The sequence below is a fragment of the Thermobia domestica genome, chromosome 3 (genome assembly GCF_964235325.1).
Source record: "Thermobia domestica chromosome 3, izTheDome1.hap1.1, whole genome shotgun sequence".
Classification (NCBI taxonomy): domain Eukaryota; kingdom Metazoa; phylum Arthropoda; class Insecta; order Zygentoma; family Lepismatidae; genus Thermobia; species Thermobia domestica.
The window spans coordinates 43143788-43158148 of record NC_137456.1 but is presented as its reverse complement, the minus strand read 5'-3'; the positions used below and the strand labels follow the sequence as shown (position 1 = coordinate 43158148).

At 38.1% G+C, this 14361-nt stretch overlaps 1 protein-coding gene across 1 annotated transcript in view; it reads left to right on the top strand.

Moving 5' to 3' along the window:
• LOC145681426 (glutamate-gated chloride channel alpha-like) overlaps positions 1-14361 on the top strand; it is a 130832-nt gene that overhangs the window by 102844 nt on the left and 13627 nt on the right. The window contains exon 8 of the mRNA XM_081753072.1: positions 9582-9816. Coding sequence (XP_081609198.1) covers positions 9582-9816 — 235 coding nt within the window. The remainder of the gene's footprint in view (positions 1-9581; positions 9817-14361) is intronic.

The window sequence follows — 14361 nt, the reverse complement described above, 5'->3', positions numbered from 1 at the left end:
TGTGAAATAAAACACAGAATCATGTTTTTGTACATTTATTTTTAGCATGTGAAATAGAATACAGAATTTCTTTTTCTTCAAAGGAAGACGTGTCCGTGACGGGTACAAATTCTGTAAAGAGAAAATAAAACATATGAATATGCATGGTAATATTTATTTTGTTTCCTGTGAAAGAAGAAAAACAGATTATTAACATCGAACTAACTGATCAAGAGAGAATGAGGTGAGAAAAGAAACGCAAATGTGACGTACCTGAATTCCTTTTTTTTTCTCTACTGGTTTCTGCAAGGTGATGTCATCTGAGTTTTGTCTTCGCTCGTGCATCGTTGAAGCATGTCCCGTGCACCGTCTTGATTCTTTGCCATCTTTGGGAAGTGATGTTGGTGGGATTAGGGAAAAATATGGCTGTTATTCTGTTCTGGCTTTTTTATACCCATAGGGCAATGTCTCGTATGTGTCTGGTATTAATCGGCGTTTTTTATAGTTGAAACTGTACTTCTTTTCTTCAGGTTTTGTGACAAGATGATGATCGTGGGTTCTGTAAATTTTGTGCGGCGTGCTAATGGAGATTTTTTCACTCGATTGATTTATGATCATTTGCTCCAGACTGTTAAAATTTAACTTTTGACTTGCAGTATAATTGAGTGTGAATCCACGAATTTTGCATACATAACTGGTTGATTTCGTGTCGGGGTTGTAGATTTCCAAGGCGTACTGTTTTGGGCCACCAGACACGAATTTTTTAATGTATGCTTTTGGTCCAATTGATTCCAGTTCATTTGACATTGAACCAAGAAATACTTCTGGTTCTATTGTGGGCTCTGATGGTCGCTGCGTGAATATTACGGAATCTGTATCGAAATATAGTACTCTTTCTTGCAGCAGTTCTAAATATTTGTAGAGTTCCAGACGAGCTTGACACGTTGTAAATGCTCCAAGGACAACATTAGCATTGTGATTTTGTACTGGAACATCATCTTCATACTGCCAATAAAGGTATAACAACGAATCGTTAACAGGTAAAATTTGGTTGACTTTTATATCTGGAGCAGTTAATTTCTGATACAGTTCTTTGGGGTCGTTAATGATGGTCGTTTGGCTGAAATTGTCTCTTATAGCGAGTCGTCCCCAGAAGGCATTCAAACAGAGTTTTGCAAGACTACGACGTGCTGAATTTGAAATTATATTTGCTGCATCCAAAGTTATGCCTTCCCGTTGTTGTACCACTTGAATATACTGCTGCTTTTCTTCTTCGGTGACGCAATTGGCAGGCCAACCAGAAGCTTCCAGCTTCGATTTCAAAAATGTGTTAATGTATTCGCTGAATAATCCGCCAGTCTTGGTTTCTGGATCATATACGGTGATGTCGTAATCCCAAATTTCGTAAATTTCAATGACTTGATACCCAAGTTCAATGGCTTTTTGAATTTCATAGGACACCCATGTTCCTGTTAGACTTCGTTCACTGTCCGAATGTGTACATTCAGAATCTTGATTTAATGCTGTGGCACAGGCAGCACAAAGTGGAAACAACAACTTCTTATTTGAGCGAAATGGCAGCACTGGATGAAACACATTTCTGCTAGGCAAAATCTTCAACTTGACCAATCCGTTAACATCTTGAATGTCGGGCATTTCTGGATCTCCCTGTAGATATATTCGTGGATGCCCTATTGGATACCGTCCACATTTATTCACATAAGGATACAGGGAAACGATATCCAAGAATTTTATTTCTTCGCCTTCATTTTCATTTGCGACGTGATACAATTTAATGGCATTAACACGGCCACCATAGAAGCTGTCTCTTGGATTTAATGGTGTCTTATTAGTATAAGGATGTGTGCTTAAAGAAGAGGCCAATGCTGGATTGGATTTTAACACTTGACGAAATTCACATTCCCACATTTCATGTACTTTATATCCCATGGATCGTAATAATTTCATTTTACGCTGTGTTCTCTCGTAGCGATAGTTCATTGTTTCTTCGGAGTTCTCATAAATGGGCTGATCACGGCCTGTAGGGACACATAGAGGACAGCCATGGAATCTACAGCCATCAAATTCATACACGTGTTCCTCTTTAGTGTCGGGATCTTTGTAGTAACCGTCCAGATGAAAACCAGCAACATAAACTTCTTTACCTTTGGCCGCATGTAGAATTGAATGACCCTCTTTTTCCTCCATGTAGGCAAGCCACTGCAAAGCAATCCGTGACTGATTGTTTCTGTGACGGTATCCTCGTGCAGGAAGAATGCTAATAGTATTGGGTTTTAAGAAATTTCGTCGAAATACTAAATTGCACGCACTCGCCAAAGTGATAGTCTCCAGGAAAGGATTGACGTGAGTTTCTTGTTCAAAAGTGGTCATGAAAGATATACAAGCCAATCGAAGTACGTTGACGTCCTGGACACAATAGTTCACCAATTCTTCTTGGAAAATAAACGTATCGTTCTGGTGTTCGTTGTACCATGTCATGAATTTTTCTCGTTCATCCACTTTCATTTCATCTGCACCATAATAATGGATGTCCGGTAATTTTCCCACATACGTTTGATTTGCAGCAGTATTAAAAAGTGTGGAAAATATCCTTTGGTCGCTGGTAAATGAAATGCCTTGGATAATTTACTTAAAGCCATTGGCATGAAATTTAAGGAGTCAATAAACGATAAGTGATTCACTTTCATGCTTAAAATTTTTGCTCCGTTCAAGATCAAAGTAGGTTTCAATTCATGTTCTTCCACTAAAGATTTAAGAATAAAATGACCATCATATCCCTTACAGTTATGTGCCAAAGATACAATAAGTTTGATGTTGGGTCGTGGTTGACGTAAATACGCAAGAAAGGCATTGATCGGATCATCTTGAAAAATATGTTCCCGCTGTCCACAAACTTCACACGGATGATGTATATCCTCATCTTGAACACAGTTGTAACATACTTGTTGGGCCACCAGTAAATTGGGCTTATGAATGAACGTGTCTTCATCGAAGAAAGTATCCTGTGTGGCTTCGATATCATAGAAGACAATCATAGCCTTCTTGGCATGTAACATTGATGGAACTCCAGGTTTTAATTGAGTCGTATCAGGCTTCATGTAGCATTGGTGGGTAGACGTAACGTGTTTACGACACACATTACAAAAATAATCTGTACAATCATGTTTTCTTTCCCCTGTATGGACAAACGAATAAATGCGTAGACATTTGGCACACTGTTTCACCATCTTGCATATTGGTTGGCCTTTATGATATGGTACAGTTAGATGATTTGTATAACATGTTTCACCATAAAATTCACGATTGCATTCTAGGCACTGCTTCTCCGTATTGGTCTTACTGCATGGCGGTTTTTGCAAACATTTCTCACACATGGCCGAACAGTTCTTAACGTGTCTATTAAGATGATCATATTTTTTGTGGCATGCAGCACAATAATACACAGTTGAAAAAACGGCCGTTAATGACGTGATGATGTCATAATGAGAATTGATGCACATTAAATTGATTGGAATCTTGTCTTCGCCACCCGGCCCTTCATACAGAATATCTTCTCCGGAAAAGCTGGTGTATACGGTAAGTTTATAATTTGTCAAGTAGCGTTGCAATTGTCGCAATTCTTCCACAGATCCCCCATGATCTAAATTCACTGATGATCTGGATAAAAGTTCATGTACGTCTGGAATAACAACACACTTGCGCTGTTTGCGATATTGATTGTACAGTTTCTGATTTGTATCTTTATATTTCTTTAGGCCAATAGCAATCACAATCGCATAAGCCAAACATTTCTTGTCGGTGTTTTTTACTCGTAGAATGCCTTTCTTGCACTTTAATAATTCGTCGTTTGATAAAAGACCTCGACGCATTCTCCCAAATCCACGGGGCACATCCACATGATGAAAATGTACAATGAACGGTTCGTTCATGAGAAAACTATCGTTACTTTGAAGGATGCGATCAAAGGAAGCCCATAAAGTCTCCAGTGTCAAATTACTTGCACGCCGAAAAGATAAATAAAACGGTTTGTTCTTCTCATCGTGAGATAAAATCGACAATCCAACCATCGATAATTCGTCGACATTTTCCAATAAGTAATCCAACATCTGTTGAAAGGAGGCCTGAACCCATTCAACAATATCGGTGCCACTGGTCGGAGCATTAATTTGAATTTCCAGCATTCGTCCTTCAAGATTAAAACGCTGATAATGTCTATTGATTTCTCGCAAGACAGTAAAGCCAGAAGTAGCCATATTCAAATAGGAAAAAGGTAAGGTAAGCAAAAAGGAATAGGCAAAGAAAACAAATATCTAAAACGAAAAGAGAAAAAAAAGCACGAATTAAAATTGAATTCAGAGATCACTACGTTATCAAAATGACTACACGATCAATCCTAAAAGAATTATCATATCTCAAATAGTTCTACTACTGAAACGTTTTATTGTTGTCATACTGGAAATCAAACCCGGACCAACATCAACATGTAAATGACCTAAGTTTCTGTAGTGATAAAAAGAATGAATGAAATTGTTTTTCTAAGCGTGCTAAGAGAATCATTGTAGTAGTAAGCATTTTTCCTCTGACACTGAACTTTAAAACGTATGACGAACATGAAACGAAAACAAAAATCTCATGCGCTTGCTTTTTTCAAGCGGTTAGACAAGGAATAATCGAATTCGATTCTCGGCGGGAGATCAGATCCCACATTAAACTGCAAGTCCACGTCTCACGTTGTAGGGAACAAATTCGTGCGTAGTTTCTTTGTTTACGTTAATGGTAACTTTCAGAAACTGAGCTAAGTGGTTAGCGTTACGCAACTCTGGCCCGGGTTCAACACCCAGTATGCGCTCAGATTCAACATTAAGCTGTATTCCTAGCATTAACGCTGAAGGGACGCTAAACCAAAATCAATAAATTTCTCGTGCTTACTTCTAATGTGTGGGATGTGGCCCGGGTTCAATACCCAGTATGCGCTCAAATTCAACATTAAGCTGTATTCCTAGCCTCACTACTGAAAGGACGCTAAACCAAAATCAACAAATTTCTTGTGCTTACTTCTAATGTGTGGGATTCCTAATTCGATCCCCGGTCAAGTAAGTGAGGGTTATTCTTCCATTTGCTAAATATTTCATGTTAAAATAAAAACAGTGATAACAATGTTATCCTCATGCAAAAACACTCCATTGATATTAAGAAAACGCGGTTGATACTTACCTCAAATTCAAGGAACGGAGTAAAGTCACGCTGTCACTAGAGGTACACCTACGTTCATTCAAGATCTTCGTGGAAGTAGGATTTGAAAATGAAATTAAGAATTTTATTTAGATCTAAAACGTGTTCAACTATAAAGTGACAACACTATCAGCCAATCAGAAACGAGGAAATGAATCAATGACATCACGGAAAACCAATGAAAACACAGCTTTCATCATGTATCATGAGCCGAAACGTGATGTAAGAAACAATCTGATTGGTTGTGACATTATTCACGTTTTCTCCTTACACATCAATCGTTACGACATCTAGTATCGCAATTTTGATCATGACATCATACCGTTGACTCGTTAGTTTAATACGACATTCAAATTACCACATCTAAAATGTGATTCATTTTCCTTAAACTTGATTGAAAAAATGTAACACTCATCGATATGTTACGAAACTGTCTTTGACATAAATGTAAAGTTGAGCTTTAAAAGTCCGTCAGCTGAGAAAAAAAATGCTGATGTAGTATAAGCAGATTCTGCAATTTCACAATAACAAACTTCTATGCTTAACAACGAGCAGAAATGTGTAATGTAACATAATATGTCCATGTTCTTTTTCATACGTGAAATTGCTCGCACTGAAGTTAGCATGGTGGCTCAGCGTTTTTTTTTCTGATGTGTGAGGTCTCTGCTTCAATCCGCAAGCAAGTAAGTTTATGATGTTTTCTCATTTCTCATCATCGTTTCAAGGGGGCGTTAACATTTCCTGAAACTAGCACCAAGAATCAAACTCGGGACCATTGCATAGTAATCAACACACGTGTACGATGGCTCAGCGCTTGTCTCTACTGTATGAGGTCCCTGCTTCAATCCTCAGTCAAGTAAGTTCATGTTTCGTCCTATCATTTCTCACCGTTTTCGCGGGGACGTTAAATTCAACATTTCCAAGAATCAAACTCGGGACGCTTCCAAGGTATCCATGTTCACCCCTAAAGCGGAACAAAATGCCCCCTAAAAGGGAACGAGGTGGACCACTGTATCCATGTTCACCAATAAAGCTGAACAAAATGGCCCCTAAAAGGGAACGAGGTGGACCACCCAAATTTGTAGTAATATATATTAGGGTCCAGTACTATGATACCAAATGTTTTAAATTTGGCAATTTCTAAAACTTAAGGGGCGGGCCAAGGTACCATTCCCAAAAATTTCAAGGGTGTGCACATATGTACTTATGTTTCATAATAGGGAATGGACTCCTATACATGGCCATATAACCATATAAGGTAATAGGACCTCATCCAAGGAAATGAATTAGGTCAAAACCAAACACGTGGTACAACGTATTGCTTACGTTTATATTTTGGCAATTTTATACACCTAAAAGGGGAACGAGATAGACCACCGAAATTTATAGTGATCTATATTAGGGTTCTATACTATTATACCAAATGTTTAAATTGGGCAATTTCCAAAATTTAAGGGGTGGGCCAAGGCACTCCTGCCAAATTTTTAAAGGGGTGCACAAATGTACCTATGTCTTACAATAGGAAATAAACACCTGTATACACCCATATAACTATATAAGGTAATAGAACCTCATCCAAGGCAATAAAATGAGCCAAAAAACCAAACATGTGGTTGTACTTAAATTTGGCAATTTTGTACCCCTAAAAGGGAACGAAGTGGACCACCCAAATTTATAGTAATACATACTAGGGTTCTATACTATTGTACCAAAATGTTTAAATTGGGCAATTTCCAAAATTGAAGGGGTGGGCCAAGGTACACCTCCCAAAAATTTAAAGGGGTGCACCAATATACCCATGTCTTATGAAAGGTAATGAACCCCTGTATATGCACATATAACCATATAGGATAATAATACCCCATCAAAGGGGATAAATTAGGTCAAAAACCTCCGAAATTTAAATTTTTGGCAATTTTTTTACCCATGAAAGGAAACGACATAGACCCCCAATACTAATAGAGGTACATACTATGGTCCTAGGCTACCATACCAAATTTTTAGATTTGGCAATTTCCAAAATTTAAGGGGGTGGTCCTATGTACCCCTGCCAAAATCTAGAGGGGTGGTCCTAAGTACCCCTAGGTCATTGACACGGGCCAGGGACCATGGGTCCTGGGGGGTGGTCCTATGTACCCCTGCCAAATTTTAGGGGTGGGCCATGGTACCCCTAGGTCATTGACCCCGGGCCAGGGACCATGGGTCGTGAGGCAGGGACCCAGGGGCCAAAAAGTGTCCTGAAGTGCAGCCAATACTACTAATAGCTACAGCGAAATTTGAAACTATATTTGAAATGTCACTTATACTTGCCGCCCTTGGGAAACCACAGCATGGGCACCTACTTTAATCACAGTCATTTTAGGAATTCGAAAATTAAGTTTTGGAATTAGGGTGTAACAGTTCAATTTCCCATTTATCGTTTTACAAACAAGTAAAATGTTAGAATTTTATTTGACGAATATTGTACGATGATGTAATATTTACTACCCGTATCTGTTACAGTAATGGTTGCTAAGACATAGTACACCAAAAAAAAGTTGTTTTCAAATTTCTGTGTGTTAGTTCCTTTAAATTTGTGTCACTCATACTATGTGTCCCTTTTACTGTATACTATGTGTCCCTTTTAACTGCTGAGAAATACAGAGTGTTCGAATTTTTAAAAGTGTGTAGTTTTAATATGGTCAGAGATACAGAAGGAAAAAAAAAAACACGCATTTTAAAGGAAAATTCAAAAAGTTTATTTGGTCTTACTTACAAGTCATTCTAACTCAGTATAACTCCAGGTGAGCTCCATTTGTAACTCTTACAATATCTAGCCTCTCTCTCCATGTAACATCTGAGGTGTTACTGAAGCAATCGCATTCCTAAAACGGTTCTTCAGTTCATCAAGGTTACGCCTGGATACTGTTGCGTGATGGAGCGTCCTTGTGGTAAACTCGTCGAAAGTTTCGTTGAACTTGAACAACACTTTTTGTCTCTGCAAACCACCATACGCATTGCGCCTTTTCGACTGCCGACGTCATTTCTGTTTATCGGCAATACTAGCGTCGCCACCGGTAGTAATTCAAGTATGAAAATTTGTTAAACAAAACTTTTTGAGTTTTCCTTCAATATGAATGTTTTTTTTTTCTTTTGTATCTCTGACCATATTAAAATTATACACTTTTAAAAACCGTCCGTCCCATTCCGGACACTCTGTACATTTCAGGGTTCGTTCCCTAATGGTTTGTGTCAGTGCAACACCAAAACTGCGTTTTAATTTAACATGATAACCACATAGTTATAATTTATACTTTACATGTTTTACGTTGTCTTACGCTCCGCAATTTTTGCAAAGCCTAATATGGAATAAGCTCCCTCATCTATGTTTTCTGAATTGTATAAACTTGCACCGAAAAAGTATGTAGTTAATTGGAAAGTTTCGGTGATGTAACCAGGTCACATAAGATTATTACTGATATTTACATGATTAAGCGAACCGTGACTAAAAACACCAGAATCATCCTGAAACATTATTGAAGGCAATACATTTCTTTACGTATACAATGCAGAAGTTAATTACGAAAGGTTACTATATGACCCACTGGAAAATGATCTTTACTTTCGTTGTTCAAACTTACGATTATTCTGTTATGAAGAAATGAAAATACTTTAATACATAAACAAATAATATTTTTTGCCTGACTCAAGTTACCTTGTCTCCAAATTATCCATAGCAATGCATAAATGTCTTAAAGTTTATATATTTATGATTATTTGTAAAACACTCTCTAAAATCCCATTCAAAACAAATAAGTTGATATGTCACTTAAATACTCTACCGAATCCATTTCAAAACATAATTTGAAATGTTACTTGAGAAATACTTTTCGGAATCCATTTCAAAAGAATTTGAAACGTTATTTGAGAAACACTTTCCCGAATTTCTTTTAAAACCGGTAATGTAATACGTTACTTGCAAACATTTCCTAATCTCTTTGAAAACGAATAATTTGACGCATTACATGCAAAACACTGTGCCTAATCACTTTCAAACAAATATTTTGATATGTTACATGAGAAACCCTCCCCTGAATTCCTTTCAAAACAAAATACGTTACCTGGAAAACACTTTCCTTTGTTCCTTTCAAAACAAAAGAAAACAAAAAATTGACACATTACCTGGAAAATATTCTCCCTTATCCCTTTCAAAACAAATAATTTGGTATGTTACATGGAAAAACACTTCCTAATCCCTTTTAAAACAAATAACTTGATTCGTATCTCCTAAACCACCATGTTGACCGATATCTTTTAGTCACCTGTAGCATTTTGATGTAAATTAACATTTTCATTGTCTGTATTTATAGGAGTAACACTCCTGATGCCATCAGTATAAAGTGCAACGAAGTATGGCTGATATCCTGCATTTTATTTGTTTTCTGTGCCTTGGTGGAGTACGCCATTGTTCTCTTTATAACAAGATACCAAACCAGCTGGAAACTGAGCGAAGTGGCTCCGGAAGTGGATTATACTGGAGCCAAATACATGCGGGTCTACAGAGTGAGACAAAGGATTTCTTCACCACCGAAAGCAGATCCAGTGGTAAGTTTCTCTTCATGAATTCAGTTGGAAAGTTTGGGAAGAACATGTTTCCGGATCGGCAATATATATATATATATATATATATATATATATATATATATATATATATATATATATATATATATATATATATATATATACAGTGGCGTATTTACGATTTTGTTTCGGGAGGAGCTTTGCTAACTTTCGGGGGGGCTTTGCCTGGAAATGTGAAAATTCTGCAAGATATTTCATTTACTTTACTATACTAAGTAAGATTTCGGAGGGGCTTAAGCCCGGAAGCCACCCCCCTAAATACGCCACTGTATATATATATTTAGTCTAGGAATTAATTCGTGCGGGTGGACAAGAGATGGCGCAACGAACGGAGCGTCCCACAGTTCCGTGTATCCACACATGTGTTGCAAACCCCTGTCATCGCGTATCGTTCGTAGTATAGGGCAGTGGATTAAAGCGTCAACAACACCAGTTTGTAGTTAAGTGAACATGGCGCAATTTGTGCCTGATAAAGTGTTTTTGCGGGGTGTCCTGTTGCATTACTTTAACATGCAGAAAAGTGCGACTGAAAGTCATCGTATTTTGGTGGAAGTGTATGGTGACCATGCTCTAGCTGAGCGAACGTGTCAGAAGTGGTTTGCACGGTTTAGAAGTGGTGATTTCGGCTTGGCAGACCAAGAGCGAGCTGGACAGCCAAAAAAATTTCAAGACGAAGAATTGACAGCATTGCTCGAGCAGGATTCGTGTCAAACGCAGGAACAACTTGCAGCAGCATTAGGCGTTGATCAAACAACAGTCTCCAAACGCTTGAAAGCCATGGGAATGATTCAAAAGATGTCACATTGGGTTCCACATGAATTGAAAGACAGAGACGTTGAAAGACGAAAAACCATTTGCGAATTGCTGCTTCAACGACAGAGCAGAAAGGGGTTTCTGCATCGAATTATTACGGGTGATGAGAAGTGGATCCATTACGAGAACCCTAAACGAAAAAAGGCCTGGGTGAAACCAGGTGAACCAGGTTCATCACAACCAAAACGAGATATTCACTGTGCAAAGGTTATGCTGTGCATATGGTGGGATATGAAAGGTGTGGTGTACTATGAGCTGCTGCAACCGGGTGAAACTATGAATGGAGAACGTTATCGACGACAATTAATGCGTTTGAAGCAAGCTCTGGCCAGAACACGACCAGAATGGGAGAACAGACATGATAAACTTATTGTTCAACATGATAACGCTCGCCCACATGTCGCAAAACCGGTCAAAACCTATTTAGAAAATGTCGGATGGGAAGTTTTACCCCACCCGCCGTATTCACCAGACGTTGCTCCTTCGGACTACTACTTGTTCGATTGCATGAACAACGATTTGATTGGACAGCGGTTTACTTCTTCAGAAGATATCGAAACATGGGTCTCTGACTGGATCGCTTCCAAGGATGAGGACTTCTTTCGCCACGGAATCCGTACATTGCCTGACAGATGGGCGAAAGTGGTGGCTAGCGATGGACAATATTTTTCTTAAGGTATTTATGTATTTTGTGTTTGTACTACAGCTTCAATGTGTGCGTACCAACCGCACGAATTAATTCCTAGACCAAATATATATATATATATATATATATATATATATATATATATATATATATATATATATATATATATATATATATATATATATATATTTCCTTGATTAAAACTGTACTTTTTTTTCTTTTTTTTTTTGGATCCGAATGAGAACTGGTTTGGGATTCCTTAATACGGTTTCAACGTCAATGAAGGAAAGATGATGGGAACATTATCGTAAGGTCTATGTTACGCACTGCGTCTACATCATGCATGCTAGTGGCATCTAGTGCAGGTTGTACAAAGCACTCTCCAACACGATACTTCCTTTTACATCAATAGATGGAAACACAGTAGAAATAATAGCAGGACATTGACATGTCTCATTCTCGTCTCAGAATTACAATTGATTTGCACAGAAAATAACCAATTTGTACGAAAAAAGCTAGTTTTCTTCTTGTACGTTCTTGCTACGTATAACATTAAAATACAAGGGCGCCGATCCTGGGGAGATCGCCCGGGCCCCCCAAAGCTCATGTGGACACCCATGTATTTTTATAAATACCGGTATGTATTTTTTTATTGTTATATGGATTTGTTGTATGTATATTTTTATGAACGTACGCTCCCCCCCCCCGAAAGTTACAGAGAAATCGGCGCCGTTCTTAAGATATAACACTGCGACAAAATTTGTTTTTCGATTTTTAAAAATATGTCATTTAGGGAGGAAATTGCAAATAAATTAATGATATGAGTTTTTTGTTCTATTTTGCATGAGAAACTTGAAAATCGTGTTTTACCCCTCTTGTGATTAACCAAATTATACAGTACGAACTATGATTCATTCATTGTAATGGACATTAGCACTTCCTTATTAGTGTTTACTCGGTTCGGTAAACACACAGCACAGCATAATTCGATTTTAGTGCAAGAACAAAGAAGACGCTTTTCACTTAGTTTTGTGCCAAATAGATATCTCTGTCATCAACACAATGCACTCGCTTCTTCAGTGGTTTATAACGTACTGATATTAGTTTTTTAAATTTGAACCAGCGAACACATGGTAGATTTAATTGCCTCAATTAAAGAACTAGCGATAAATCTGTTGGTTACAAAAAAAAAAAAAAGAAAAAAGAAAAGAAAAGAAAAGAAAGAAAAGAAAAAAAAGAAAGAAAGAAAGATGTACTTCTTTGCTAACTCGCACCAGACGACCACGAGCTATTCGATAATGCTGCCTCCTTAATGTGAGGCACTGTTGCCATAGCCCTAGCTCCGGAGTGGGCTGAAAAATAGTACCAAATTGGAACAAAAAGGGCTGAATTCATTACTTTATACCAGTGTAATGCATGGCACTATAACACGAAACTAAAAGAGGTAAAGTTCTAGAACACTCCCGCCCCCCCTCTTGCACGAGTCCAAATCAAGAAAGTCTTTATCTTCGTCAATATGGCGTCACTAGTAAACAACTTATCCCGGTAAGCCGGCAATTACGTCAATGTATTTTTTCGTTGCTATTATTTTTTGGTGTAGAATCTTTGCAACGACACATAAATTGTAGACTTACTTGAGCACACGCTGGTCTTCTTCAGAATTTCCAACATTGGATTCAACACTTTTTTTTTTTTTTTTAAGATTTCAAGCTAAAATTTCCACCACCACTGCTTTTTTCTCATCTCTTTCGTGCGCCCATCTAGCGTCATTTGTTTCCCGGTATATACTAGTTCGAATTACGAATTTTCCACACAAAGTTCGTAATGTTATGCGGTTCAACGTTAGTGAATGAATATTGAACAGCATTTTAAGAGTCCAACACATAGTATGAGTAACGTGAGATGTTGGAAAAGTCTTACTGACACTTTTGAAAATGTGACCAGTATTTGTTAAATGGTGCTGAATTGGGTAGAATTGTACCAACTTTTTCGCAAAAGGGGCTGAAAATGCCAACGTGGTACCAACGGGCCGATGAATTGCAAAAAGGGCTGAATTTGGTACAATTGTACCAAGTGTGGCAACAGTGATGTGAGGGTTGAACTTCTTAACTTAAAATTCTCATTCCTCTTTCCTTAACGGTACGTCCTTAGCATGTAGGGGAACCGTGATTTGACTCAAGCCCGTCCGAAATGGGTTTTGAGGTGGGCAAACATCATATGCGTAGGTTTCCTAGCGTTTTCTCTCGTTTTCTTCCGCTTACTTCATTCCACCATTTTCAGTCATTATTACCATCATCACCTCCTTTAACCTGGATCATAACCGTGGGGCGTTAAACTAAAACACTAAAAAACAAAAACTTGGAAAAGTAAAAGTAAAAATGGGTCAAAAGATTGTGATCTTGGCCAATAATTACTTTTTGTATGAGACGCCACAGAATTTTTGAACGAATCCTAAAGCGAGTTTTCGTATTTTCTACTGAACACATCATACTGACAAGGAAAAGACATAAACCTGTCAACGGGACTTTCTAATCAAACCTAGTCCATTCCATAAACATAACAAAGATATGTTCATGCACAAAAAATTAGGTATCATGGACAACGGAGTAAGTCCCTGGGGTCCATTGACCCTGTTAGTATAAAGAAAATCGTAGACTCGCAGTGAAATAGCTATTACATTAACACTGTTCATTGGAAAATCATGGTTTATAGTTCATTCTCTTCAGCATGAGACAAGCTTTCCAGAGGTGCTATGTATTGATAGTAGGGATGCACGCGAGACGAGACGAGACGAGAAATGGAAAAGTCTCGTCTCGTCTCGCAGCTTCAAATGTTGGTCTCGTCTCGCGTCTCGTCTCGTCTCGCAAATGTGAAGTCTCGTCTCGCGTCTCGCATAAAATTTTAAGTCTCGTCTCGCGTCTCGCGCGAGACTTCTCGCATGGTCTCGCAGTCTCGCATATATTCTGGGTCAAAATTTTGCAATGTGTTATTCTATGGCTGTTAATGAATGATGATGTGATATTCTGTCCGAAGGCAGGTATTTGACCTAA